Source organism: Saitoella complicata (assembly GCF_001661265.1).
Source record: "Saitoella complicata NRRL Y-17804 unplaced genomic scaffold SAICOscaffold_24, whole genome shotgun sequence".
NCBI classification, from domain to species: Eukaryota; Fungi; Ascomycota; class Saitoellomycetes; order Saitoellales; family Saitoellaceae; genus Saitoella; species Saitoella complicata.
Genome location: NW_017567015.1, coordinates 258333 through 285114, shown reverse-complemented (window position 1 = coordinate 285114; position 26782 = coordinate 258333). Strand labels below are relative to the sequence as shown.

Genomic DNA, 26782 nt, shown 5'->3' with positions numbered 1-26782 from the left:
GAGGCTGGATGAGACATGGCCATGGCATGGGTGTAAAAAGGGAGACACAAAGGACGGATGAGGCACAAACTGATTGTAAACTCGTATCCCATGAACAAGGGTAGATGGTTGAGCAATTAACAGTTTGACCGGATTAAGTACCATGAACTGTTGGGATCGTCGTTCCTCTGAGCTGATCATGATCTACGAGTGTTCGTGATGCTTATGCATCCTCAGATAATTCTGGCAATTGGTATAACGAATCGTTAACTAGCAAATTCTAAAGCCCATAACACCAAAAGATCACGTAGCTATCGCAGATCATATCGTCTAATTATCGCACTGCTGCCACATCGAGACCTTGTCCACGACCATCGCTCTACGATCACTGCTTCCCCACGTAGGCAACCAGGTGTCCCTCTGTCTCCAAAAGTCACCCATAGCAGTCGATGAAGCGTCAACCCAAGGCTTGTTGTCCTTGCCATCAACGAACCAACCATTAGTACCACCAACGGCGACGTTCAAGATAAGGTAGAACTCTTGATCGAAAGGCGTAGAAGCCGTACCCGAAGACCAAGGGTTGACATAAGTCGTACCGTTAGCATTGGAGAGCGGGAAGCTTCCACGGTCCCAGAAAGGCGTCTGAAACTTGGTGTAAAGCACAGTCTGCAAGCGAGAATCCACGTAAGTGAAGAGGTATTTTTCTGACCATTCGAGACCAAAGGTATGGAACCCTTCGTCGAAAGAAGTATGCGGCAAACGATGCTTGTTGTTCGTACGCCAGTAGCCATCGTTGGCGGAGTCAGGACCCCAGTGAAGAGTTGAGGAGATAATGTCCCTACCACCCTCGGGATAGAAAATGTCGTTTCCACGAGATTCGGCAATGTCGATCTCACCAGACTTTGGCCAAACACCGTAAGTGTTGTTGACAGGCAACATCCAAATGGCAGGCCAGATCCAGTCTCCCTTTGGTAAACGAGCACGGACCTCGACACGGCCGTACTTAATGGAAGCAGATCCCTTGGTGGTAAGGCGCGCAGACTTAATGGGAGGAATGATCTGACCCGTCGTAGTGTTTGAGGTAACAACACAGTTGTACTTGGTCGTCGAAGTACACTCTCCGGTTGCCGTCAAATTGACGGTGTAACCGTTGTTGATCTCGTTGGAGGTAAGACTTGCGTTGGTAAGCGTTGGCATGATGAAGAGTTTGCCATCCTGAACGTAGGAGTTATCCGAATTCGCAGTGGTCCATTCAAATTCGCCATTACCGTATCCACCGAGCTCAATGTCGTGCTTCCAAATGGATGTATTCAAACCGTTCGTGAAATCGTCGATGAGAACAGGGCAGTACTTGTGATGAGCAACACCACGAATACCGTCCCAGATCAACAGCCCAGCAGCGATGAAGCCAACGACAACACCAATGATCGGAATGATCGATACCCACTTCTCTCGAGGATCCTCCTCCAGCAACCAAGGCTTCTCCACAGGTCCCTTTAGACGTCTAGACACGAATTGCCTGGTATAAACTGCGGGCTGTGCCTTCTCGTCTTTGGGCTCAGGTGCGTTAAACGGGCTGGGTCCAGTTGCATCCACACCAAAGAAAGTAGACACCGGACGAGCGCTTGAGCCCATAGCTAACGGCGCAGGGCCTTCTTGGTTGTACGTCGATCTTCTTCTCGAATCCATCGGGTCGTATTGAGAGACACGGCGTTGCGCAAGGGTTGCAGACGATGTCGGTTCATACGTAGAAAACTGCCTGTTAGCAGTCATGGATCCACCGGCTGATGGAGGTTCGGCACCACCGATGGACATTCTGGGGTCATATCCCGACAAGCGGCGGGCGATACTCGGCGGCGCAGCATCCGTGATGGAGTAATTCGACAAAGGACGTCCGTACGAGGAGAGCGGCCTGGGTCGAGTTGCAACCGACGGACGGCGCGATCCGCCAGATGGAGGATCAGCGGGTGCAGCAGCCGTAGGGTCTGGTGTAGGACCGGTCATCCGACGAGGGCCCATTCCTGGACTTGCGGGATTGTGCGATTCAGGGCCGAGAGATCTGCGCTTCATGATACCTTGCAACGCTGCCGGAGGGGCATTGTCGGTCTTCTCCTCGGGCGACAACAACGGTGTGGTGTTTGAGGATGTCGGCGTCGTTTCGATCATGGTCCTACGACGGTTTGTAGTCGGAGTTACTTGTTCAGACGGTGCTCGGACGCGCTGGCCTGGCGAAGGGCTGTCCATCATAGTCATACGACGTTGCGACTTGGGCGTGACGGGCCGAGTGACAGGTTCCTCAGCAGCAGCAGCCTGAGAGGGAGTGATCTCTTTCCCGGCAACGTTTTCAGGCATCGTTTCCTTTTCCGAATCGGCCATGGCTGCTGGTCGTGTTGCGTTGACCAGAAGGTTGTCGGCGTCTGGCCGTTGCGGTCAAAGTTGTGTTATAGGAACTTGATCCAAGGGACAACGGGTATCGATTAGGTTTGTGCAGCGAACAGACCCATGACTTTACTAACGATCGGGTTCCGAATCCGCAAGGCTCGCACCGATGTGGCGGATTCTTTTTGGTGAGACACTGCCAGACAAAGCCGAGTAGTTCGCCGCCACGCGTAGGCGGGGATAACGAAGGACAGCCGTTGGCGGAAGAGCCTAGATCGCTCACTCAAGGGTGCGACTGATTGGCAGGTTGGTCGCCAAGGCTATGCCTGTTGTCGTCCTCAATTGCCGTTTTCCGACTTTTCTACTCAATCGCGTGCTCGGACAGCATGGGTCCGTGCGTTTTTTTCGTTTGACGGCAGAGAATTAAGGGAGTCTCAGTTGCACAGATGGTCCGTGCGCGGTTTTCTACGTCTGGCAGCGCGCGCGGTTGGAAGCACTTGAGCACACTTGAACAGCCCTCGGTTGTCTTCGATCGCCTAGGAGCGCCATGGACAACGCCAGAACACTTTTACCGTTTAGGCCCCATTCTCCCGCCATCGGTGCTTCCAATGTTGCTACCGTCCCAACAGGATCGAGTAAGATCCTCTACGCCTTGGCACACCACCCCATTATTACCACGTGCGTAGGTAAAGCTTTCTTTCCTTTCAAGACAGACTCTGCATTCTCGGCCCCGAATCCGGCGTCTGGCTTCAATTTACGACTGCCGCCACAGGGATCGCCTTTCCCGAACTTGAAACGACGGTCAGCCTCTCCCTCGCCATTCTCGAAACACGCAGGCACACTCGGATACCCTTGTGTTCGATCATTGTTGTGCGACCCGCCACTTGCTGTACTTGCTAATCGCTTTATGACCAAAAAGTGTCGTCGGTGAACACTCTCCTCGCAACTCCTCACTCTGTAGCAGCAACGATACCGCCCTCGATTAACTGCTCGCATCAGTAGAGCGACAGCTCCGTCGACAGCAGCCGTCAGCGTTCCCTCACCTTCGCGGACATGAAGTCATACTTTGCGGCAAAGGACGGTGCTCAAGGGTTTACCCGTAAGGGTTTCGGCGACTTCAAATACCAGAAGCGAACGAAGGGCAAGAAGTCAGAGAAGGGCAAGGAGAAGAGCGACGAAGTCGATACCAACATCGAGGAAGTTGCACCAGAAAAGGTCAACACTCACCGCCGAAACAAATCGTCATCGGCCCGATCCACACTCTCCCACAGTGCTTCCGTCCGATCCGTTGCGCTTTCCACCAAAGGTCGAGGTCCCAGTGTCTTCATCGACGATATCGAACGAGAAGAGTTATGGGCCGAGTACCTTTACAGAACAGCGGCAAAGAAGGGGTGGTTCCGAAACACAGGAGGTGCATCTGGTCTTCTCTCGCCAACTGCTGTCGGAGCAGGCGATATTTCCTTCGACGAAAGCAGCATGCGTATGAGCAGACGACTGTCCGTCTTCACGCCCGGTGTACAGCAACCAGTTGTCGTCGAAAAGGCTCTCGCAGTGGGCCAGATCTCTCTCCGTGTACAGAAGGGTGATTACCGTACGTTCCCACCTGCTCTCGATGGTGGTGAATTCGAAATGGCAGTAGCCGGTCTCAACGTCGAATCGGCAATCAAGATCACCAACAAAACACCAGCGCTCATTCTGTCGAAGCTTCCGCCGACCGCCTTCGAGGTCGTTCTCGGAGAGAACAATCATATTCAAATTTTAGAGAATGTTCAGATGCTTGCACGTGGTCGTCGCAATCAATTCGCGGCTTTCATCCGAGATGAAAAGTCACTGGTCGTTTGGGACGATGATCCGCAAAACCTAATCCCACGAGCGACTGATCTGGAAAAAGAGATCATCGAGGCAGTATGGTCCAAAAAGCCTGTCGTGACGGAGGAGGCTGCGGATTTGGAGAAGGGTACCCTCATGGGAGAGAAGAGAGAAAGGCAGCTGTTGATTCCTGGCGTTGTCGCTTGTGCGACTGCCATGCTGGGAACTTTCATTGGCCTCGGAATCCGGAGTTTGGTGAACGAGAGTTTGCAACAAGGAGGCGGGTGGGAGCGATTCGCCATGCTTGCGGCGGTCCCGCATACCATCTTCTTCTCCATGTTCTTCACGATGATTGTCTGCAGTAGTATCATCCAGTTGTTCGGCCCGACTCAGCAACTGAACGAAAACTCACTTTCGTTCAGTGCTAAACCGCCAAGACGTGTTGCTGGTTATCTACCGCATATCACCATTCAGATGCCGGTTTACAAGGAGTCATTGGAAAAGGTTATCGATCCCACTATCCGCTCCGTGAAAGCAGCTATCTCCACGTACGAACTTCAAGGTGGAACTGCTTCAATCTTTGTAAACGACGACGGTATGCAGCTCATCAGCGAAGACGAGGCGGACGAGAGAATCGACTACTATGGCGAACAAGGTATTGGATGGGTCGCACGCCCGCCACATGGAACAAACGGATTCGTCCGTGCCGGACGTTTCAAGAAAGCATCCAACATGAACTTTTCTCTTAACATGTCTCTGGCCGTCGAAGCTAAGCTTGAAGGAATCGAGCGAGGACCTGAATGGACTGATCAGGACGAGTACGACGCTTACGAGAAAGCACTGGAAGAATCACAGGACGAAATTGCGAACGGTGAAGCTTGGGCGGAGGGTGACATCCGTATCGGTGACTTTATCCTTATCATCGATTCCGATACACGAGTACCCGAAGATTGTTTCCTTGATGCTGCGTCCGAGTTTATGCTCTCGCCGGAAGTTGCCATTATCCAGCATGCGTCTGGAGTCATGCAGGTTGTTGACGATTTCTGGGAGAACGGTATCACCTTTTTCACGAATCTCGTTTACCTCGCTATCCGATACGCCACTGCTGGTGGAGATGTCGCTGCTTTCGTCGGTCATAACGCTTTCATCCGATGGACTGCTTTGCAAGAAGTCGCTTGGCTTGACGATGACGGGACTACCAAATGGTGGTCGGAGTCGCACGTGTCTGAGGACTTTGAGATGGCCCTGAAACTCCAGATCTTGGGGTACACCATCAGATTGGCTTCTTACCATAATGGAGATTTCAAGGAGGGTGTGTCTTTGACGGTCTACGATGAACTGACACGATGGGAGAAGTACGCGTATGGTTGCTCGTAAGTGAATCATTTTTCCCATTACGAATCTCCACTAACTCCGTCGCCTAGTGAGCTCATGTTCCATCCTATTCGATTTTGGCTGACCCGTGGCCCGTTCACGCCGCTGTTCCTTACCTTCATCAGTTCGAAGATCAAGGGTTTCTCGAAGTTCACCATTCTCGCCTACATTGGTACATACTTTGCCATTGGTGGAGCATGGCTCTTGACTGTTGTGAACTACTTCGTCATTGGTTGGTACAAGTACGCTGTCGACAAGTACTACGTCGACTCCTGGCAAATCACCTTGTCATGTTTGGTGGTGTTTTGTGCTGCTGGTCCATTCTGTTCTGCAATCTACAGATATCGTATCGGTCATGCAAGTCTGCTTCCGGCATTGTACGAAAACTTCCGATGGGTGCCACTTCTCACGGCGTTCATGGGAGGTCTGTCGATGCACGTCTCATGGGCGTTGATTTGTCATTTGTTCTCGCTGCCTCTTTCCTGGGGTGCCACGGCCAAGGAGCTTGAGGCTTCTAATTTCTTCAAGGAAGTACCCAAGATCGCTCGCAGATTCAAATGGATCTACCTCTGGATTGCGGTTGGTGCGGCGATGATGATTTATCTAGCTTTCTTTGCGCCCTACAAATGGCGGATTGACACGGTTATCGTCGTTCTTCCGTTGGTGTGGCAGTTGGTATTCCACGCGCTTCTACCTATCGTCCTCAACCCGTCATTGATGACTTTCCGTTTCTAAGGAGCTTAGATGGGGAGGAACTTTGGAGTTTTGTCTTTTCTTCTAGCATATGGGTTCACTTCATTCATACCCTATCATACCGAATAAATCTAGACCATTTTCGCATATCTCTATCGTACCATCATAAACTTTACAAGTTCTTCTTGTTCTCCAAGACGATGCGGTAAGTGGCCTTACCGTCCTCCATATCCTTGACGGCCTGGTTGACGTTCTCGAGGTCGTACTTCTGGACCCAGGACTTGACGCCGGACTTGGCCGCAAGCTCAAGCATCTCGCGGATGGTCTGGGGAGAACCGATGAGAGATCCGACGATCTTGGCATTGTTCCTGATCAAAGCACCAGGACGGAGGGTAACACCCTCCTCGGGGAGACCGACGACGATAAAGGTACCCCTGAGCTTGAGCAAACTCAAGTAGTCACCGAAGGGCATGTCAGCCTCGGAGACGGTGCAGAGCAAGACATCAAACTCCTTGGTGTGGCCCTTCTGCCAGTTCTCCTCACCGGTGGCAATGAAGTCGGTAACACCCATCTTGCGAGCGTCCTCCTCCTTTCTGCGTGAACGGGAGATAGCAGTAACCTCAGCACCCATAGCCTTGGCAAATAGGATACCAAAGTGACCGAGACCACCGATACCGATGACGCCGACCTTCTTACCGGGACCAACCTCAGCATCCTTCATGGGAGAGTAGACGGTAACACCGGCACACATCATGGGAGCAGCGACCTCGGACTCGAGACCCTCAGGAATGGGGATACAGAAGTGAGAGGGGACACGGGCGTAGTCGGCGTAACCACCGGTAGACTTGGATCCATCGGGGTAAACACCGTTGTAGGTACCGACCATACCCTTCTCACAGTAAGGCTCGGAGTGGGTCTTGCAAGGGGAGCAAGAAAGGCAAGAGCTGGACTGAGCACCGACACCGATGCGGTCTCCACTGTTGTCATATGTTAGCAAATCTTTATCGATATTCGGTATTTCTGTTGGTCCGAGATCGGGGGATCGACTGTGCGAGTACCGCCCCGGTTATCCGGCAATCGACACGAGGGGATCACTTACACCTTGACGTTCTTTACATTCTTACCAACACGGACGGCAATACCAACGATCTCGTGTCCAACGACCTGAGGGTACTTGGTAGGACCCCAACCAGAGCGAAGAGTGTGAATGTCAGAACCGCAGATACCACAGTACTGGATCTTGATGTCGACGTCGTCCTCAGACCAGTTCTTCGGCTCGTACTCCTCATGCTTCAAGTTGCCGATGGAGTTGGAGTCGTGGGCAACCCAGCCCTGGAACTTGTAATCGGTGGAAGCCATTGCTATTTTTTGGTTGGATTGATGGGGGATGGACTGGACGGTGTGGTGTGGTGTTTTCTCCTCACTTCCGGAATTGGGCGCGGTGACGTTGCTTACGAATATAACCGGTAACCGCAGCCGACGGAGCCGATCGTTGAATGGAAGAAGCACCTTCAAATTGTAAGGCTGGCTAAAGAATGATCTCTAGGATCAAAAAATGTAGAAGAAATAGATAAAAAGTTCCCACAAAAATTCAAAAGTAGCGCCGTGGAAGCCGAGAGCGAAATCTAACCCGTTTTGCTCATTCCCCAATGTGTGTGTGTCCCCCCCAGCTGAGCGACCTGGCTCGGCAGATAAAGATATTGTGTGTACGGAAGAACACGCTTAAGCGATACAGAGGTTAACCTCGAAAGAGTCGGGACCGGTGCAAGTGTAGGTCTGGACATCGTCGGGGAGGTAGTAGGCGTACTTGCAGTTATCGGCGTCCTTGCAAACGAGATCGTCGCAGTTACCAGAACCGCCGACGGGCTTCATGGAGGCAGAAGCGATCTCACCATCACCGTCGATGTAAGAGATGTCGTAAGCGTCCATACCGTTCCATCCACCAAGAGAAAGCTCGAACTGAGCGGGCTTCAACCAGGAACCTTTCTCGGCATCGATAGCCTTGAAGACGGTACCCATAGCCGGGGTGGGCATATCGACGGTCTGAGTACCGTTGGACTTGATGGTGAAGGAGTCCTCACCGGCGGTACCGAGGAACTTGACGTCGACGGGGTTGGTGCAGTTGTTGTTGATGGTCATGGTGACGGTGGAGCGCTTCTGAGGAGCGGCCTCGACCAAAGCGAGGCAAAGGGCAACGAGAGCGAAGAAGACGGTGGTGAACTGCATTGTAGTTGTAGTAAAGTGAGTGTTGTTGTGGTGAGTGCCTTGGGTTGGCTAGACTGAGGTCGACTTGAGAAAGTGAGTGTATGGAACGAACCGGTCGTTTGTCTGATCGATTGATGCTGGAACCAAGCCGGGTGGTGGTGCGGTCTTTATACACCCCCACGGGCTTCCTCCTCGAAAAGAACGACCCCATTGTACGGGGCCCGACAGAGCGCAATTTCCTTTTGGTGGTTTCTTCGGTACTGAGCCACGTAATACGAGGGTTAGGGAAGCATGGGGAGAAAAAAGTTGGGCTTCCCCTGCGTGAGATGAAAGTCAGCAATTTCCCGGCGACGGTTTAAGACCTGGGTTGTAATTTCGCGAGGGAGTGGTGGCTGCATAGGCGTGCTCAAGTGGAGATCAGTGCGCTGGACACGCTTCCGTTGAGCATCGATTGCATAAGCGGAGATGACAGGCGCCCCGGGCACTTGGGCTCCTGCAGGCACCGCATTCAACTGCACTCGATCTTGATCGGATCTGATTGATCTCCTGCAGGCAACCGCATGCATTGCACTGCATTGCATCCACGGCCATGCAGCCGGATCTCGAACTGGACTGCATGAAGGGCAAACGCCGGTGTGAGATCAATCTCCACAGACCATCGCCTTTAAGGGACTATGGTCCCTTTGCAATTGATTGAGTGGTCTTTGCCACTGCGTTGCCAGTCGTACGTGTGCAGTGAGGAGGTGCTCCGTGGGCCATTGCTGTGGTGTGACCGGACGACTGGTGCGAGACACGGCGTGAATGCTGTCGTTTGAGCGTCTTGGAAGCTCTGTTTACTCTTCTCGATGATCTGTTTACGCTGCTGTTTTCTTTACTTATGTATACGTGTCACCAGTCACGTGCCTTCGCACACGTGCCCGTAGTGAAGGAATTGTCCATGGTGTTGTTTTGACTTCACTCAGCGGCTGTCGTCAAGAGAACAAACATCGTAAGGTCACTGTCTCGGGAGTCAATTGCCGGTGAATGAAAGGTCGAGGCAAGAATTGGCGAGTTATCGTGTTAGTCGCTGATTACCCGCGCGCGGAAGACGTCACCATTGCACCCGTACTCCGAGTACTTGAACTTATAAGGCCTTTGATCTCGAGCTTTGATCATGAAGATCTCATAGAATGTCTGATCCATACAACCTTCCTAAGCGTACCACCCCTCACTGGGGCTTATACCAGCGTAAAGCCTTCATCGAGGGTACCAAGGGTATCCTCCCCCCCTTCAACACCGATCCGGGCAGGCTCGAGGATCTCGCTCACGAGAAGCTGTCGGCCGGAGGATGGTTCTACGCATCCTCCAACGCCGGTTCATCATTGACCCACCGCGCAAACCGCGAAGCTTTCTACCGCTACAAGATCCTTCCCAGGATGCTCCGTGAGACAAACACTCGCGACACCACTACCGAACTCTTCGGGCACAAGATATCTGCACCGATCATGTTTGCTCCTGTCGGAATTAACAAGATCTACCACCCAACCGGTGAGCTCTCCGTCGCAAAGGTCGCGGGCGAACTTAACCTCCCTTACTGCCTCTCCACCGCCGGCTCCCAATCCATCGAAGACGTGGCCGCAGTCAACGGGAATGGTCCCCGCTTCTACCAACTCTACATGCCCCACGACGACGAACTCACCATCTCCCTCCTCACCCGCGCCCATCAATCCGGATTCGACGTCTGCATGATGACTCTCGACACATGGCAACTCGCCTGGCGCCACGACGATGTCGCAACAGCAAATTACGCATTCTACTACGGCATCGGCGCCGAACTCGGACTCTCTGATCCCATTTTCCAGAAACGGTTGAAGGAATGGGGAATTGACCCAAAGAAGGACCCACAAGCCGCCGGACGGCGTTGGATCGATAACGTGTGGCACGGGAAAGCGCACACCTGGGACCGTATCCCCTGGGTCCGTGACCAATGGCAGAAGATCTCGGGAGGTCGTCCCTTCTTGTTAAAGGGTATTCAGACGGTCGATGACGCCAAAAAGGCCCTCGAATATGGCTGTGACGGAATCGTCGTTTCCAACCACGCCGGCCGCCAAGTCGACGGCGCAATCGGCTCCCTCGACGCCCTCGCCGAAATCTGTAAAGAACTCGGCTCCACGCCCAACTTTACCATCCTCTTCGATTCCGGCGTTCGTTCTGCCTCGGATATCTTCAAAGCCATCGCGTTGGGTGCTAAAGCGGTGATGACTGGACGACTCTGGATTTGGGGGTTGAGTATTCAGGGGGAGTTTGGGGTTAGGCATGTTATGAAGAGCTTGTTGGCCGATTTTGATATTTTGATGAATGTTGCGGGATATCCCACGATTAAGGATATTGATAGGAAGGCGTTGAAGTGGATGCCGTATGGAAGTAGTTATAGTGAGGGGAGTAAGTTGTGATGTGTACAGTATAGATACCCTGCGAATACTATTTGTATGTTGCACGGTACATAGATGGGGATAGCTGAGCTTGCGAGTCTCGATTCGTGCGGTATCGATACTCTCAGTTGCATTCGTGCTTCCCCGCAAATGGCTCGTCGGCGCCGAGACAACCACCAACCCCAAAACCCCCATTGCAAGCATCGTGCCAAGACAACAATTGACCAAAAAAGAATGCTAGCAACTCCGTCCTTCCTATCATCTCTCCGTTCCCGTTTCCCTTCTTCGATCTCCAACGACCGTACCTCATGGTACCTCGTCTCCGCCGTGACCTTCTCCATCTGCAACTACCCCGAAGAAGTCGCCAACCTTTTCCGATTTCTCCTGGATGAAGAAAGTGAGAATGCGAGCCTCGCTGCCAAGAAAATCAGTGAGGGGTTGCTGAAGGCGGGGTTGACGGGTGGATTGCCGAAGGCGATCAATGCGTTGACAGAGTTGGGGAAGGTTGTACCGGCGGAGATGAGGCAGACAACGCCATATCGGTTGCTTGATATCAGCGAAGCTGAAAGACAAACTCGTGGTGAGGAGTACTTCAAGAAGACATATGGCAAGATTTCGGAAAGGGTGTTGGATAACTTGCACAATGCTTATCCAGATTTGGGTATGCCCCAGTGTTCACGGCTTTCTGTGTTATCGCTGACAATTCTACAGCTTATACGGCGGTCAAGCATATCTACTCGCCCGTGCTCTCTTACACAGACGTTATTTCGGCCAAAGAGACGTCGTACGTCCTCATCTCTTCCCTGATTCCGCAGGACGTAAATCCACAATTGAAAGGACATCTCCGTGGTGGCCTCAACCAGGGGGCAACAAGAGAAGAGATCGATGCGGTGAGAAGCATTGCAATGAGTATCTGTGAAGTGTGCGGAGTGAAGTGGAGGGGCGAAGTTGCTAACCTGTGAGTGCCATTATAACGAGAAGTATGTATGGGGACTGATAGGGGACAGACCACCAGCAACGCAGGGAGAAACGGCAAAGTAGATAGCGGTATGTCCTTGGGTATCAACAACTGAGAGAAAACGAACGCCTTGTAATGCCCCTGTCCCATGCTTCCATCACAGATACTTCCGGGCAGCGGCCCTAACCTTCACCTCAAATGCCGGACTTGTAATTGGTGCGTCCACCGTGTAGAATGGGTTCAACAGACACTTGACGTACAAGTCATAAACCTCCTGGAAGAATGCACGAATTGCATCGTCCTGCTTGCTGTCGTGTAGCAGCATAATCTTGATGTTTCCTGCGGTGAGGAAGACAGAGATGTTTGAGTTGTTGAAATGGTCGATGTTCTTCATGTAGCAGGATGATGAGGTCCATTGTACTTCTTCTACGATATCCAATGCTGAATGAACGATGAACTGATTCATATGGCGGATGTCTTCTCGGAACTGCTTGTTGTTAGCTATTGATCAACATACCATTGAAGATTGACTCACCCGAGGAACACCGTCGCCTCCTCCTCTCCAAGAGCCAAACTCCATCTGAAAGATTGGGTTGTCTTTTGTACCGACAATTGCGAGATAATACGACATCGTACTGTAACGTAGACTTCCAGTTCCACTCCTTCCCGAGAACGACAGGCCGCGCTGAGTGGGTGTACGGGGTCACGTGCTCCAGCGTCATACGGACACCGTGTCGATATTGAGCCCAGAGAGAGCTGCTACACCAAGAAAGCAATGACAAGACTGGCCTTGTATGGAGCCGTATGTCAATCCCTTCAAGTTACAGGAGAATGCTAACGGGATCACAGGTATCAACGGCTCTGGCGACAGCTGTCGTCCTCGGCGCTTTCATGTCGAGGCCGAACTTTTACGCCGCAGCTGTCTATCTATCACAATCCAATGCACATCTCATCGTCCTGGCAAACTTTGCGCTGTGTCTAACATTAGCAATCACGCATGGTCTTCAGCTACTGCTGTTCGGCCCTCTACGATTGATTGAGCGTGAACGGTTATACGAGAGAGGATGGTATGCACTGACAGAGACATGTTTGGCGATGACAGTTTTCAGGGAGGAGTTTGACGTGAGGTTTATCGTTTGCTTTGTGTGTCTGTTGATTGCCAAGGCTGGGATTTGGTTGTGTGAGGATCGCGTAGACTATGTGAGTTCGCTGAACAGTCGCTGCGCAAGGTCGTTTTGCTGACTACGCAGCACAGATGGAACAGATGCCATACGGCTCTCTGCCATGGTACTTTCATGCGCGGATGGGCGCCGCCCTTTCACTCCTTCTCACAACGTCAGTGACCTTCGTTCACCACGCCTTCGGGTCGACGCTCGTGCACGGACCTAACATGATGATCATGTTCGCATTTGAGTTCGGTATCGTCACCGGACAAGCCGCTGTCAATGTGGCGAAGTATACCCTCAATATCCTCGACCTTCGACGAAGTGATGCGGATGAAGAACCCTGGGAAGCCAAGTCCACCTACGTGTTCTACCTGGAGCTAGCGTTGGGTATGCTATATGTTGAAACATTTGGACGTTAGAAGCTAACATGACATGCAGACCTTTACAAACTCCTCCTTTACCTCGCCTTCTTCCTTCTCATCGTGCATTTCTACGGTTTACCCCTCCACATCCTCCGCGATCTCTACCTCACCGTACGCTCGTTCGTCACCCGCGTCCGCGACTTTCTTCGTTACCGTCGCGCGACCCGCGACATGAACGAACGCTATCCCGATGCAACACCTGCCGAACTCGAGGCGACTGGTGACGCAATTTGCATGATTTGTCGAGAGGAGATGTTATTGCGCAGGGAAGGTGGCGACCCCGTGAGGGATAGGGAAAGGGCAAAGAAGTTACCTTGTGGTCATATTTTGCATCTTGGATGTTTGAGGAGCTGGTTGGAGAGGCAGCAGAGTTGCCCGACGTGCAGGAGACCTGTATTTCCACAGAATGAGCCACGGCCCAATGCCGCACGACCACCACTTGGTGGTCAAGGAGGCGCGAATGCCTTCTTCGCGGGTGCTGGGAATGTGTTTGCCGGTGGCTTCGCGGGTGGTGCAAACTTTGTGCCACCTCCTGCCGCTGGGGCACCGCAGGCGAACGGACCTGCCGGTCCCGCAGCACAGCCGAACGGGGTTGCTTATCAGCTTCCTCCAGGATTGCATTTACCACCTGGATGGACGGTGCTGCCACTTGGCGGAGAGCTTAGGCATGCCGTTCTGGGTGGGCATGGCGTGCCTCTTCCGACACCGACGCAGCCGGCTGATGGAGGAGCTGCGAACCCACACGAGCCGCCGGTGCTCATCCCACTTAACACCCCTGCTGCACCTGGTCGGGCAGCGTCGTCGCCACAACCCGGCCCTGCCGTACCCACTGCATCCCAGTCCGATGGATTATCACGGCCATCCCCAGGTGTGTCACGACATCATTCGACGTCAGCCACTGAGCCTCCGACTACAAATACTCCTCTAATGTCGTGGTTACGCGACGAGATCATGAGCTTGCGAATCGAGGTTCAGCATACGACACAGAGACTGGCCAGCGCCGAGTCCAGATTAATAGCGATAGGTTCCGCACTTGAGAACGCTATCCGCACCGATGATGGCGCCTTCGTTCCGCCTGCTTCACCTTCACCAGCTCTTTCCGTACCCCGCAGTCCTGCCCTTCTGCCGACACTAGGTTCGTTCGCGCGAAGACGTAGTACGGCAGAGATCGCAGCAGACGTGAGGGAGAAGCTACAACCCATATTGAAGGAAAAGATGGAGAAGGTGCATGCTACGATGATGGAACAGCGGAGAAGGAGCGTCACAGCACCTATTGGTTTCGAGGAACCAGTATTCGAAGAAGACGAGGACGAGAAGCCGAAAGAGTCTGTAGCGGAGGCGGTAGGAAGCTCATCACAACCGAGGAGTTCTTACGTTGGGGAGTTGCGGGAGGAAGAATGCGCCGTATTTGAGGAATTTGGAAGTGTTGCAGCGAGCTCGCCTACACGAGAGACGAGTTTGGCGCGAGATGACCACTCAACGTCAACTCCGTCCCGAGCATCAAGTATTCGGAGTACGATAGGGAGGAGTGTCAGATCGAGACCGAGCAGCAACGCAAGCGCCAGCATGTTGCAATTGACCCCTGGGAAGGGCAGAGCTGTTGAGCCAAGTTTGACATTGTCGAGAGTGGAGGATACCCCGGATGACGTGGAAGGAACACCAAGTGCAGGGGATAAGGGAAAAGGAACAGCAGATCCATTGCCATCGGAGTAAAAATGTCATATATTGCAAGCATTCTAGCTACTCACAGGCACAGCAAGGATTTATCACAGTCTCTAAAGCCAATCGAGTCAGCTTTCATTCCTTTGAATTCAAATTCACTCAATGATCCAGGTGCGACAGCACAGACGAGACAGAAGTATGTTCAGGTTATTAACCTTTATGCGTCAATGTCACAATTGGACGTACGACGGCACTTCCTATATAAAATCGGTTTGATATCTCATCTTGGTAACCTTCTGTCTCGTCTGTCACCGCCAGTGCAAGCACGCGACGACGGTTTCGCTGAATCTCTTGAGGAGATAGGTCGAACTTACGTTGAGGAAATGGAAACTGGCTGCAATTGCGATTGTCGTCGTCGTCGTTGATAGTGTAGTGGTGTAGTTCTGTGGACTTTATAGGTGCGAAAAAGTTTGGGTCGTGAGGGGACGACCAGGTGACCGAGAACAGACCTTTTGCTTTTTTATACAGTACTGATGAGAAAATTTCTAAAAATACATTCCTACAGGGAGATGTATGCCGATCAGCCTTCAAACCTGATCTTACCAACCCGATATCTCCCATTGGCCGTCTCCGCAGTGGGCGTCTCTAAAAGGTTGCCTGCAGTTGGACATCACCACCACATACTCCATAGTCTCCAACAAGATGATCGCACGAACCGGACTGAGATCTTTGGCAAGACGCATGTGATTCGGATCGTTTCTGCTTTGAATATACGCTGACTTTGAAACTACAGAAGCCCATGCTGCCGAACTTCGCACTCTTGCCACCGCTGCGCAGACCCCCGTTCCCGCCACCCGCCGTGAGGTTCCTCTCGGCTCCCAGTCCAAGCCCTCCTCTGCTGTCGACCACGTCCTTACCAGCGTCGATGCTGTCGTCAATTGGGCTCGTCAGGGTTCTATCTGGCCCATGACTTTCGGTCTCGCATGCTGTGCCGTTGAAATGATGCACTGTTCCGCACCAAGATACGACCAGGATCGTCTCGGTATCATTTTCCGTGCTTCTCCGCGTCAGTCCGATGTTATGATCGTTGCCGGTACCTTGACCAACAAGATGGCTCCTGCATTGCGTCAGGTGTACGATCAGATGCCCGACCCGAAGTGGGTCATTTCTATGGGTTCTTGTGCGAACGGTGGTGGATACTACCACTACTCGTACTCTGTCGTTCGTGGATGTGATCGTATTGTGCCTGTGGATATCTACGTTCCTGGATGCCCACCAACGGCCGATGCGTTGTTGTACGGCATCTTCATGCTTCAGAAGAAGATGAAGAACACCAGGATCACCAGGCACTGGCAGAGAACTTAAGCTGTGGTGTCTTGGCATCTGGAGGGAGATTATTGGACGCAGATGAAAGATATTAAAGAGAAAGGTTTTCCGGAGCAAGGTCTCAGGATTCGTCGTTCGTTTTCGGGTTTGTTTTTACGGTGTAATTCCCATTGTTTTTGTCAGCTGTCACTATCCTAGAATTGGATTGCATTTTTATATCATCGCATTTTGCAGACATTGACTTCATTGTCATCTCATTGCTCTATGTAATCGCAGGTTCCCGTCGTCAAACTCGGTCCGATGCGTGTGACGTAGGCGCAGATGCGAGCTCGCACGGTGAACGTATACGCAGAACACCCTGGACCAACGACGCATTCAGCAATGGGCGTCATTCCTCTTCGGACGTCGAGATCGACTGCTGCATCGACGAAGAAGCGTCGTGAGCGATTGGCGTTGATCAATGACTTCCGTGCGACCTACCAGCTCTCCGTCATCGACCTCATGGGCGCCGAAGCAATCACGGCACGGTCCGTGAAGGAACTTGCAGAGAGCGACTACGATGATGAGACAATCATGAAGGCTTTTGTTGTGAGAGCCATCGAAGCGCAGGAGCACACAAATTGTCTCACGGAAGTCCTGTTCCACCGCGCATTGATCCGCGCAAAGAAGTCCGAGAAGAGCGGCATGAAGGGTGGTCTGTCTGGCGTACCTGTAACATTCAAAGACACTTTTGACATTGCTACGGTCGATAGTAGTATCGGTTTCTCGGCATGGTGCGATCAGCCCGCCGAAGTCGACGCGGATCTCGTGAGGATCGTGGAGGAGGGGCTAGGAGGCATCTGCTTCGCAAAGACAAACGTACCACAAGTATGTCTTCCAATCTAATGGTGTCGTGTCAATGGGTTTCAGTCGCTTACATTGAACGAGGGTCTGTTGGCATTCGAATGCGGCAATCCCGTGTTCGGCAATACGACGAACCCCTTTTCCTCGAACCACACATCGGGCGGAAGTTCCGGTGGAGCGGCTGCTTTGTTGGCTATGAATGGATGTGCTGTCGCTTTCGGATCGGTAATGAAAGACCTTATATGCGATAGCAGAGTGCAGAGTCTAATCTTGTTCCACGGGTAGGATATGGGAGGATCACTGCGGATTCCAACGCACTACTGTGGTATTTACGCTCTCAAACCTAGCCAGAATAGGTTTTCGTTTGATGGAAATAGAGGTAAGTCTGACGGGAAGGTACTGTCGAAGTCCCGTTAAATCAGCACCCTGTGCACAGGTGTCGACAGCGGCTTTGAAGCTGTTCCGGTGGTTGTGGGACCTATGACACGGTCAATCCAAGACCTGAGATACGTATCACAGCAAGTCCTTGATGCATGTTGGGAGCATCCGGACTTGATTCATGGACGATCGCCACTGCCGATACCGTGGAGAGGGGAGGAGGTCGACAAGGTCCAGAAAATGAAGTTGAGGATTGGCTATTATCTGGAAGGTGAAGTCATTTATAGGACATGAGATATATTTGCTGACTTCAAGCGCCAGACGGATGGTGCAAAACGAGCCCCGCTTGTGCAAGAGCGGTACAGGAATGTGTCAAATCCTTGACACAAGCCGGTCATGATGTAGTTAAGATCGCCCCACCACAAGGTCTCGACCTGAGCACTGCTGAAGATATGATACTGACCAGCAGAAATAGCCGAACGAGCTGCTAAAATCTTTATCGCGCTTTCGACTGCGGACGGGTATGACAGTATTCGTGAATTACTGCGTGAAGGATGCGATCCCCGTGAACCCCCCATGTTCCTGTAAGCTTGCATGCCCCTTATCGCAATGTTTGGCTAACAGCTTCTAGACCGTTACTCACGCCGCAACTGCCTCTCTGGCTGAGATGGATTGTGGTCATCATTATTTATCTGTTAGGGGACGCAACATTCGCACGTTGCCTGCTAATAGCAAAGAGGAAGAGTGCTCGGGATTTCATGCACTGGAGCAAGGAACGACAGGAGTACGAAAAGCTCTGGCAGCAGTCTGTATGGCTACAGAAGGACCTGGATGGCATCATTTGTCCTGTTGTAAGTGGTTGTGATTGTGTCCATTCTCATGATCCATCTGACTTTGACGATCAGAATCCCTTACCAGCTTTGCCACATGGGGCAACTCGTGAATTAAATTTGATAGCATTTGCGACCTTTTTATACAACATCCTCGACTATGCTGTCGGTGTTATTCCAGTCACGACTGTGGATCGTGAGAAGGACGCCATGGACCCTGAACTGCGCTGGAATCCTATTGGCAACCGGAACTTTAAGATGCTGGAATGGAAGTGCTATGGAGGCCGTAATCCTGTATATGATGCGAACACTATGCATGGACTTCCAGTGGGTGTGCAGATTGTAGGGAAGAGGTGGGAGGAGGAGAAGGTTATTGGCTTGATGCAAGTAGTTGAGGAGTCTTTGAGGAGGTGTAGGACCGACGGTGACTCGAGGTGATAGGTTCATTCCCCCGAATATCTTTTAAGCAAATTCACATGACTCCTTGAATAATTAAGCGCCCTTGATTGGTTCGCATTTAAGGTTGGTTTGCGTCTGGAAGCTTTTGGCGACGACCGTGATTGTCGGTCTTGGCGGCTGTTCACCTGATGTAAGCTTGTTTCGAAACGGCTGGGTCACAGAGCGATTTAAATCGATCATGGCTCGCTGTCAACTGCCTCTTGGTTCAGTATACTGTAATACAAACAAGTGCAATGTCCGAGTTCGCGGCTGAGACCGTGAAGTTGCCGATCATCCAGGATCCAGACGAGGGAAACTATGTCCATCCGCCTAGGAAAACGCGTCCGGCAAACACGGCTAGGAACAACCTCAATTTGAAGCTCTTCACTGATGCCTTCTCGCTTCAATTCTGGATCGGCCTAGGGTGTTTCCTCACGATTCTTATGCCTGGGACTTACCGCGTCGTTCCGTTCATCGCCCTTTGGGCGCCTCTCGCTTTCAAGATGCTTGCTGTGAGGACAGGACTCATCAGCAATCCGCATGTTGCGGGGATCCAGCCCAAGCGGACGGCAGCCCATCCCGAGGGAGACATGTCAGTGATGATCTTTGGGGCTCGAGCAAATGGGTGGTTGGGCGCCTTAGACCCGGACTTCCAATGGGCCGGACAAATTCTCGACGAGGTATGTACCATGACGTTATCTAGAGTGCAAAGAACTTATGCTTACTGGCAACATCTATGAAGTCTCTGAAAGTCCTCGACAACGACCCTAACAGCGGTTTGATAGGGTATGAGTGTTATCTTACCACAGAGCGTGCGAGCAACAACTGGATTATGGTTCATACCTACTTCCGAACAGCCGAAGATGCATACCGCTTTGCTCGGACGCTCAGACCCGTAGGGGGTACTCCAGGCTCGCCTTTGGCGCACCGCAAGGTATGTCAAACTTACTGCGAATCCCACTCCTCACTCCTCTTACTTCCGTATAGGTAATCGGAAATTACTGGAGGCGTAAGAACAGTGCTTGCTTGGAGTTATTTCACGAACTTTACGAAATCAAGGATGGTGCTGCTCACAGTGTCTACTACAACAGTTCTGGCTGGGGTCTGTCTAACTTGTGGTACAAAGAACCTTGTGACGCCGAGGGATCCGGAGAAGCCACGTACAAGAACTATTTCATTCGTGGGCATGGAAGCAAGCGTCGTAGTGGGATCAAGTCCATCAACGAAACACTTTAGTTCTGCAGTTGGTTCAAGGAATTTCTTTTCGCATGAATAGTAGTTGCGTTAGTTTGCTTGGTTGCTACACAATTTTGAATAAGATATCTGATCGTGACACATTTCGATTTATAGACCGGGCCGGTCATCCGTCCTATGCTTATTAGCATATCCAAACTATCTGTAGTCTCCGAATCGACCGTCGCTGGCATTCCCACGGCGTCAGCTGCAGGCCATACCTGAATACCCACGCAAGTGGACGTGCCTAATGGTCAAGTCGGCACCGTTATAGGGTTATCCGCGTGAATGACTGAGATTTCGATATCTTCATCCTCTATTGATGTTGTATATCCAAGGTTTAGGTTTTAAAGATGCAAGATACAAGGAACCAGCCTGGTGAAACACACCTTTCCCACCCACATGGTCAAAAGCACGCCCATAACAATGATCGACCACAGCACCGCGACGCTCCGTTTGGGCTTCCATGCTTCTTCCATCTTGATTTTCTTCAGTTCCTCTTCTCCATCACCCTTTCCAGCCTCGGTCATCTTCCCAAATTGCGGCACATGCACGAAATCAAATGCGGTAGGCTGTCCCAAACCAATGGTCTGATCCTCCACGATAACCTTCCACAATATCCTTCGAAGAATCGCTACCTTTTGCATATCCCATGAAGGGACTGATCTGTTTGTATAGATCCAGAGTTTGACGACAATGAACTGCACGAATGATAAAGCCCTGTACCATAAGCCAATCTTGTCCGACGTCACACCGAGCTGATCACTCAGTGTTGGTCCATTGAGCCAACGGACCTGAGCATAGGTAAACTGCGCACTGGTATATGCCGGCGGACGATCCCTCAAGGCTTCGACGCAATTATTGACCAATAGAGGAGATAGCTCCGGATGAGGATTGATCTCATATGCGTAGATGGACTGCATCCAAGCCACCGAGCTCGACGCGGTCTTGAACGGATCGGTTGGACAGCCGATGTAGAATGCGATCAACCTCCACAGCGCAAAGTAATCTTCGATCTCTTGTGGCCGGAGGTAAAGAAACATCCGAGGAAATGACAAGTGTGTGATTGAAGACGAGAAGGAGATGATGGTCGCTATTGAGTCAGCATCGTTAATAGGAATACCGCATTTGTCAATATCATAGTACGATGGATTTGATCGTGCCAGGGTCGTGATCTTGTTCCGCACCCGAGCATGGAGCAACCGTACACGCAGCGTAGACAACCAGCCTTCGCCTGTCAGAGGTTTCAATGCATCCGGATCGCGCGTACACTGCAGAATATGCTGTGTCGTTTCGAACAGTCTTTTTCGAGCAGTCTTCACCGAAAACCCTCCGGTTCGTGCAAGCACCTCCGTGATCCGCCCGGCACCAAACCCACCCAACAGACTCTGATGGAGCAGCGCCGTTAAGAAAGCGCCCGCGTATCGGTAGAAAACATCTTGCCCGCGACGGATCTGCTCCCAGTCAACCCACTCGGGCACCTGCATGGCCTTCTTGAATAAAGCAGTGTCTCGGCCACCGCCACCCTCGTCAAGCAGTTTCTCCAAGGTCGTGTAGCCGGCTGCTAAAGCTTCATCGGCAGCAGCATCGCAAGACCATCGCAGCTTCTCTAAATCCTCGGATCGAACATGTTCTTCGGTCCACGGGAAGTTGATGTCCCACGATCGAACCGTGACACCTGGCCTTACGCTCTTCGGTGTTGGTTTGCCTGGGGTGATGTCGATCACGTCGGTATCGCGGAATCCAAGCATGTAGAACTTAGCTGTGTACAAATCTGCTACTCCCCCTTGGTGGTTGTTGAAATTTGTGGCAACAAGTCATGGTGTAGAGCTTGCTGAAATGTACGAGAATGCCGGGTGATATTGGGGCTGCGTCGACGTACACAGACGAGCAGCCGATCCCCGATCCATATTACAAGTTGCGCGTTGAAACCTTTCTACATGAGTCTGATCATGCTTGTTTTATTTTTCTTTCGAAGTGACGAAGATCTCATAGATCGGTCAACACCGTAGCCAGAACTCGTCCGTCCTCACTCGTTCCCAGGATCAGTACCGAACCCTCCCCTACGATGACCGCACCCAAAGGCTCCATACCTAACCTAACAACACTCTGTTTTCCGTTCTCATCACCACGCTTACTGCCCCAATAGACGTAAGCATTCTTGCCACCCGCTGCACCACTCTCGAGAACCACTGCCCACCTCCCAGTCGGCTCGACCTTGACGTATTTCCTCGATCGTTTAGAAGCGGCAACAAAAGCCAGCGCAGAGTATGAAGCTTCATGCGACATGCCCTCGGCGATGATTTTGTAAACCAGAGCATCTACGTCACGCTTTGCAACGAAGTGCGCCCTCTGCTTGGGATTTGCGAACTGAGAGCCAACGAGTTCGACCCCAGCCACCTCAATAGCAATTCTTCCGTCTTGAACAAGCTGCAGGTATGTGTAGTTGTTCACATCCACACTGTCATCTCTCTCCTCCCGCATACGTGCTTCAGGTAACCCTACGCCGGGATTGTCCTCAGTCAGCGTTTGTGTGTATTTCTCCAGCTTCTCCAACATCGCCGCCCGCTCACTGGGATCCACGTATTCCTCCGCACCGTCGTCTTCCATGAACATATGAGGCCATCGCGTATTAGCGTCTTTCTTCTCGAAATAAATATCGAGGATCTTGATATTGCTCGACTTGTCGGAGTACGAGGACAGAGTCCATGTGCTGTCTTCAACATCAATCGGACCCCACAGGTTCAGCTCCTGGTCCGAATTGAAGGGTTTGAAGATGTCTGCAATGGTCACTTGCAAAGTCTTCGCAGAGTAGTGCACTTTGATGGCGGTCTTTGAAGTTTTCTCAGGCACTGGGATTGAGATGGTAAGATCTGTGCCCGTTTGCGTCCATGTGTACTTCGGCCTAGGCTTTTCTTGATGCTGGTCTTGCTCAAGCGCCACCTCCTCTGATGCTTCTACAACACCGTACCTCTCCGAGCCAGATACAACAAAGACATTTGGTGAGTCCCTGTCAAATGCCGCATATACTGGAATCTCCCGCCCTTCAAGCGTTGATAAGACATCGATCTTGAAACCTGACGTTGCCAATCTTGCATGTTCGACCCGGTAACATCTCTGGACTGAACCCTGCTTGTTTTCACCTATTACCTCCTCTCCCGATGGACGGCAGACCAGGATCTGGATAGAGTCATCCTGAGCCATGAACGCATCAAGCAGCAATACGGGTTCCTTTTCGTTGCTGTATGGAAGTTGAGCAAAGATCTCAGCTCGAGCGTTTTCTTCTGACAGACGTAGGCAGTAGAACAGCCCAGCGCCGTCGGATACCAACAGTAAGTCTTGCCGTACTGCATTTACAGTCGGGTAGTAAGGATATAGATCGGTTTTGTCCAAACTCTTTAGACTCCCGGGATTTGGTAGAGGAATCCGTGCCACGACCGACGACGAGGTTTTTCGATTGTCCTAGGTGAGACTTAGGCAAGTCCTCTGTGAAAAAGTGCTGTAACATACGCTATTCCAAGCGACCCTCACAACTTCTCCCTCAGCTGCCACATACCAAGCACTCCCTTTCTCCCACCCCGGCGTCAAGAACTCCCATTGCGTCCGAACTCGTACCTCGCTGTATGGCACTCGTGCACCAACAGGTAACGTCGGTCGATATGGCGGAAGCTCGAGTTCTTGCGTGATCAGGTTGTCACGATCATTGAACGATGCAAACTTGTACCCGTTGAAGTGAGGGTTGAGAAGCTCCTTCTTCGCGAAGAGCTGAACCTGTTTTGGCTGGGCTGCTAGACCTGGCATGATTTCAAGTCAAACAAATGCTGACACTAACTCGACAGAACTCTCGGGGTAGAGCTGTTGTTGCTTTTTCTGGTACGCTGACGTCGAGAAAGTCTACGTTACTTCCAAATTCGGTGGATAGCGTGGGACCAAGACCTGGTTGCGTAGAGCAAACGGGAGTAGAAGAGACACATTTAATGTTGAGAAAGTGTGATGTATGACATAGAGTCCGTTGTATTATGTGCTATTCGCGAGACGGACAAACCCTGAGCAGAACTCCCTCAACCAAATATGCACCCCAAGCCTTTTCAAAGTGATAATGCGCCAATCTACCTTTTCCCGAAGCCAGAAACACCTCATGCAGTGAGCTGTCTGCTGAAAATCCACTCCTGATCGGGCCCTTGCAACCCTCTCGACCTCACACACCCATAATGCGTTCCACTAGCTGTCGTCCGGCCCTTCCTCAGAACGTGTCGATGATCAGGTAAATCAACTTTTCTTCTCTTGTCAGGAACATGTGAACCGAGCAAGCGTCTGACAAAGTTGATCATCTCGAACGCTCGACATTCGTAACGCGGAGAGGAGGATGGAGGCGTTCTCGATGTATCCTTCGCACGCTTGGAACCACTGACTTGCTGTCCAGCCCGCTGGAGGGAAGGACACATCTCCGTGATTCCGACTTCATAATCCGCGTCATTCTTCTGTAGTGAAGAATGTTCGACCTGTTCTGTAAGTGTACTCTCGGTGGCCGAAGCTGCCCCAGAGACCAACTGATCCACCATACGACACGCGTCAACATCGTGGTTGATGTCGATAGTGGTGAATACTTCCATATTCTTCGCATCGAAAACCATCTCCTCGATACAAATCGCACTCGGCGCAACACCTTCCACAATAACATCCTTTTCGAACCAAGGCGATACTGGGGGTGTCAATGGGAGAACCACTCTGATCGCAGCTTGCTGAAGCTCAACGCTCAGTGGTGCGGGCAAGGTCTCCGGGACATAGACCTCCTCGCATTCCTCTTCATCCCAGTAGCAGCCCTCCACAAGCGCCGGTAACATAACATCCCTCCAGTCAACAAACTCCTTCCTACTCAAGCTCACATGATAATCCAAGACACCGAGCGCCCAGTGTAAAAGGGTGTCGAAGTCCTTACGGTCGAACCTTAGCCAATTGCACCAAATCTTGGGCGTAACAGGAAAGTCTGACATAGCAGCGATTCCGAGAAACAAACATACTCCGGCGTAGTGACTCCAGAAGTGCCGGTCGGGGACACCTTCCGGCCTTTCATTCAAACCAAGCTCGTACATGAACCTCAAGGCGGAGAAGAGGACGGTAGCGTCGACATATGTGCATTCATAACCCCTCTTGTCAAAGGACTTCATGTCTTCGAGACACTCGCCAATTTGAGTGAGCCAATTCTCGAACCATTCCTCGAATTGGACCGGCACAGGGAATTCCGTAAGACGGAGGACTTCAACGGCGATACCGGCGAAGTCGTCAATAGCCAATTCAACGTGACGTGCGCAGGCAGACATGGTTTGAACTTTGTAGGGGGTCGTCGAGCTGATATGCTTCGAGGGAAAAGGCGAAGCAAGAGTGATCTCATCAGGGTCCGAGAGCGTGTGGGACATGATGTGGTCAGCGAGGATTGTAGTAATGTGCATCGTCAAGACTTGTAGTCGGGATCAGATGTGTATTGGGGTTCATCATAGCAAGCCGATGGGATGGGAAGTCCGTCTGTCTTTATAATGCTGAACGGCATCACACGGCCTCTGAGGAAGCTCGCCTCCTTGGCGTACGCGTCATACTCGGTCGTCGGGGAATGAATCGAGGGTCCTCGCCTCGGTTACGGCGGCCGCGGGATCGTTAAGGAAGGACGTTCCCTGCTGAGCAAGGTGACACCAATTGAGACTGCTCGGGCAACATTTTGATTGGGCGGCGTTGGGGACGGCCCGGCCCGGCCGCGGCTGCGGTCGGCCCGATCTGCAGCGCAGCAGTTCCACGGCAGCGAAATGCATCCGATTTGTAGGAGAAATTAAGGTTATGTTATACAGCGAGCAGGCGCAGCAGCTGCTCTTAGCTACAGGTGACACCATCATGAGATTCAACTTTCGCCACGATTTGGTGCTACGGGGATTGAACTCATGATCGCCAAGCCGGCGCCGTACGTATGTGGGAGCAAGATGGGGTACTGAGTGGAGCGGACCATTGGAGACATGGGAAGCGGCAATCCGAAAGACAATGTATGTGCAACGTTGAAGCTATTCCCGAGGACCAGCATCCGGTCTGCTTCTTCGCTTTACCGAGGTTTGTGGCCGCGATACCGTTGCAAAGCCGCACAAAGGCGCGCTCTCAAACATGCGAGTTTCCAGTAACACTATGTGACAACGGGATATGAGCACGTCAACTGCGGACTTCATCTATACCTGAGTATGGCACGGGGTTAAGGGCCGGCGCATGCGGGAATCCGATATTGTCGCTCATGGTGACACCGCACGTGCACCAGCTTGTGACAGATGTTCACTCATGAAGAGAGATTGCAAGAGTCACAGACTGCTTTGACCCAGCTGACAAATGCGTTGTTCCACAATGGCCATTGCTGTTGCGGTCCTTGTTTGCTGTCTGATGAACTTCGTCACTTACATAGACAGTTTCGCGCTCGGGCTTCACACCAGCAGCAGTATGCGGTCACACGCTACCATGTACACACACAACTGAATGCCGCAAGAGGAAGCTGCACGTAGGAGACCTTCGACGGCCAACGATCGCGACGTCCAAGACCAGTTGTTCCAGCATTTCGTCATCCCTTCTTCTCTCTTTGCTTTTTCTTTCTTTCGTTATCTACTGCTCTCCGTCCGCACGCCTGACTGTCTGGCACCGTCAACCCGAA

At 51.9% G+C, this 26782-nt stretch overlaps 14 protein-coding genes across 14 annotated transcripts; 7 read left to right on the top strand and 7 right to left on the bottom strand.

Annotated features, from left to right (window-relative positions):
* Nucleotides 1-309: 309 nt before the first annotated feature.
* On the bottom strand, nucleotides 310-1614 carry SAICODRAFT_61089 (concanavalin A-like lectin/glucanase; the record flags this gene model as incomplete). The annotated part of the gene is made up of 1 exon (XM_019169823.1): nucleotides 310-1614. One exon carries the CDS (start codon nucleotides 1612-1614, stop codon nucleotides 310-312), a length of 1305 nt encoding a protein of 434 aa, XP_019021896.1.
* A 1983-nt stretch (nucleotides 1615-3597) lies between these two features.
* SAICODRAFT_96813 (uncharacterized protein) lies at nucleotides 3598-6717 on the top strand. The gene is made up of 2 exons (XM_019172067.1): nucleotides 3598-5540; nucleotides 5592-6717. Exons 1-2 carry the CDS (start codon nucleotides 3835-3837, stop codon nucleotides 6274-6276), a joined length of 2391 nt encoding a protein of 796 aa, XP_019021895.1. The 5' UTR covers nucleotides 3598-3834; the 3' UTR covers nucleotides 6277-6717.
* On the bottom strand, nucleotides 6407-7593 carry SAICODRAFT_9740 (NADP-dependent alcohol dehydrogenase; the record flags this gene model as incomplete). Its single annotated transcript, XM_019172102.1, has 2 exons — nucleotides 6407-7211; nucleotides 7334-7593. The coding sequence occupies 2 exons, from the start codon at nucleotides 7591-7593 to the stop codon at nucleotides 6407-6409; spliced, it is 1065 nt and encodes a 354-aa protein (XP_019021894.1).
* Nucleotides 7594-7774: 181 nt separating this feature from the next.
* On the bottom strand, nucleotides 7775-8286 carry SAICODRAFT_31790 (uncharacterized protein). Its single transcript, XM_019168012.1, has one exon. The coding sequence runs from the start codon at nucleotides 8266-8268 to the stop codon at nucleotides 7957-7959; it is 312 nt and encodes a 103-aa protein (XP_019021893.1). The 5' UTR covers nucleotides 8269-8286; the 3' UTR covers nucleotides 7775-7956.
* A 1269-nt stretch (nucleotides 8287-9555) lies between these two features.
* On the top strand, nucleotides 9556-10895 carry SAICODRAFT_96806 (FMN-dependent alpha-hydroxy acid dehydrogenase). The gene has a single exon (XM_019172066.1). It carries the CDS (start codon nucleotides 9609-9611, stop codon nucleotides 10869-10871), a length of 1263 nt encoding a protein of 420 aa, XP_019021892.1. The 5' UTR covers nucleotides 9556-9608; the 3' UTR covers nucleotides 10872-10895.
* Nucleotides 10896-11084: 189 nt separating this feature from the next.
* SAICODRAFT_67577 (uncharacterized protein) lies at nucleotides 11085-12285 on the top strand (the record flags this gene model as incomplete). Its single annotated transcript, XM_019170326.1, has 2 exons — nucleotides 11085-11511; nucleotides 11562-12285. 2 exons carry the CDS (start codon nucleotides 11085-11087, stop codon nucleotides 11810-11812), a joined length of 678 nt encoding a protein of 225 aa, XP_019021891.1. The 3' UTR covers nucleotides 11813-12285.
* Nucleotides 11619-12439, bottom strand: SAICODRAFT_21440 (Sedlin; the record flags this gene model as incomplete). The annotated part of the gene is made up of 2 exons (XM_019166425.1): nucleotides 11619-12295; nucleotides 12344-12439. The coding sequence occupies 2 exons, from the start codon at nucleotides 12437-12439 to the stop codon at nucleotides 11966-11968; spliced, it is 426 nt and encodes a 141-aa protein (XP_019021890.1). The 3' UTR covers nucleotides 11619-11965.
* Nucleotides 12440-12542: 103 nt separating this feature from the next.
* Nucleotides 12543-15269, top strand: SAICODRAFT_168950 (uncharacterized protein). Its single transcript, XM_019165712.1, has 4 exons — nucleotides 12543-12610; nucleotides 12658-13008; nucleotides 13064-13361; nucleotides 13413-15269. Exons 1-4 carry the CDS (start codon nucleotides 12584-12586, stop codon nucleotides 15107-15109), a joined length of 2373 nt encoding a protein of 790 aa, XP_019021889.1. The 5' UTR covers nucleotides 12543-12583; the 3' UTR covers nucleotides 15110-15269.
* Nucleotides 15270-15729: 460 nt separating this feature from the next.
* Nucleotides 15730-16620, top strand: SAICODRAFT_84641 (NADH-ubiquinone oxidoreductase 20 kDa subunit). Its single transcript, XM_019171375.1, has 2 exons — nucleotides 15730-15797; nucleotides 15852-16620. Exons 1-2 carry the CDS (start codon nucleotides 15761-15763, stop codon nucleotides 16421-16423), a joined length of 609 nt encoding a protein of 202 aa, XP_019021888.1. The 5' UTR covers nucleotides 15730-15760; the 3' UTR covers nucleotides 16424-16620.
* A 144-nt stretch (nucleotides 16621-16764) lies between these two features.
* Nucleotides 16765-18892, top strand: SAICODRAFT_84635 (amidase; the record flags this gene model as incomplete). The annotated part of the gene is made up of 8 exons (XM_019171374.1): nucleotides 16765-17251; nucleotides 17312-17452; nucleotides 17513-17606; nucleotides 17664-17876; nucleotides 17927-18031; nucleotides 18081-18189; nucleotides 18237-18456; nucleotides 18511-18892. Coding segments are annotated over 8 exons (1732 nt in total), but the record flags the coding sequence as incomplete, so codon positions are not given.
* A 235-nt stretch (nucleotides 18893-19127) lies between these two features.
* On the top strand, nucleotides 19128-20109 carry SAICODRAFT_37020 (uncharacterized protein; the record flags this gene model as incomplete). Its single annotated transcript, XM_019168543.1, has 3 exons — nucleotides 19128-19553; nucleotides 19616-19807; nucleotides 19861-20109. The coding sequence occupies 3 exons, from the start codon at nucleotides 19128-19130 to the stop codon at nucleotides 20107-20109; spliced, it is 867 nt and encodes a 288-aa protein (XP_019021886.1).
* A 251-nt stretch (nucleotides 20110-20360) lies between these two features.
* Nucleotides 20361-21895, bottom strand: SAICODRAFT_73258 (uncharacterized protein; the record flags this gene model as incomplete). The annotated part of the gene is made up of 2 exons (XM_019170841.1): nucleotides 20496-21895; nucleotides 20361-20420 (listed from the first exon to the last, which is right to left on the bottom strand). Exons 1-2 carry the CDS (start codon nucleotides 21855-21857, stop codon nucleotides 20361-20363), a joined length of 1422 nt encoding a protein of 473 aa, XP_019021885.1. The 5' UTR covers nucleotides 21858-21895.
* A 155-nt stretch (nucleotides 21896-22050) lies between these two features.
* SAICODRAFT_73257 (CS-domain-containing protein) lies at nucleotides 22051-23985 on the bottom strand. The gene is made up of 2 exons (XM_019170840.1): nucleotides 23617-23985; nucleotides 22051-23568 (listed from the first exon to the last, which is right to left on the bottom strand). The coding sequence occupies exons 1-2, from the start codon at nucleotides 23905-23907 to the stop codon at nucleotides 22096-22098; spliced, it is 1764 nt and encodes a 587-aa protein (XP_019021884.1). The 5' UTR covers nucleotides 23908-23985; the 3' UTR covers nucleotides 22051-22095.
* Nucleotides 23986-24096: 111 nt separating this feature from the next.
* On the bottom strand, nucleotides 24097-25548 carry SAICODRAFT_31783 (uncharacterized protein). The gene has a single exon (XM_019168011.1). It carries the CDS (start codon nucleotides 25521-25523, stop codon nucleotides 24243-24245), a length of 1281 nt encoding a protein of 426 aa, XP_019021883.1. The 5' UTR covers nucleotides 25524-25548; the 3' UTR covers nucleotides 24097-24242.
* Between the last annotated feature and the right edge of the window lie 1234 nt (nucleotides 25549-26782).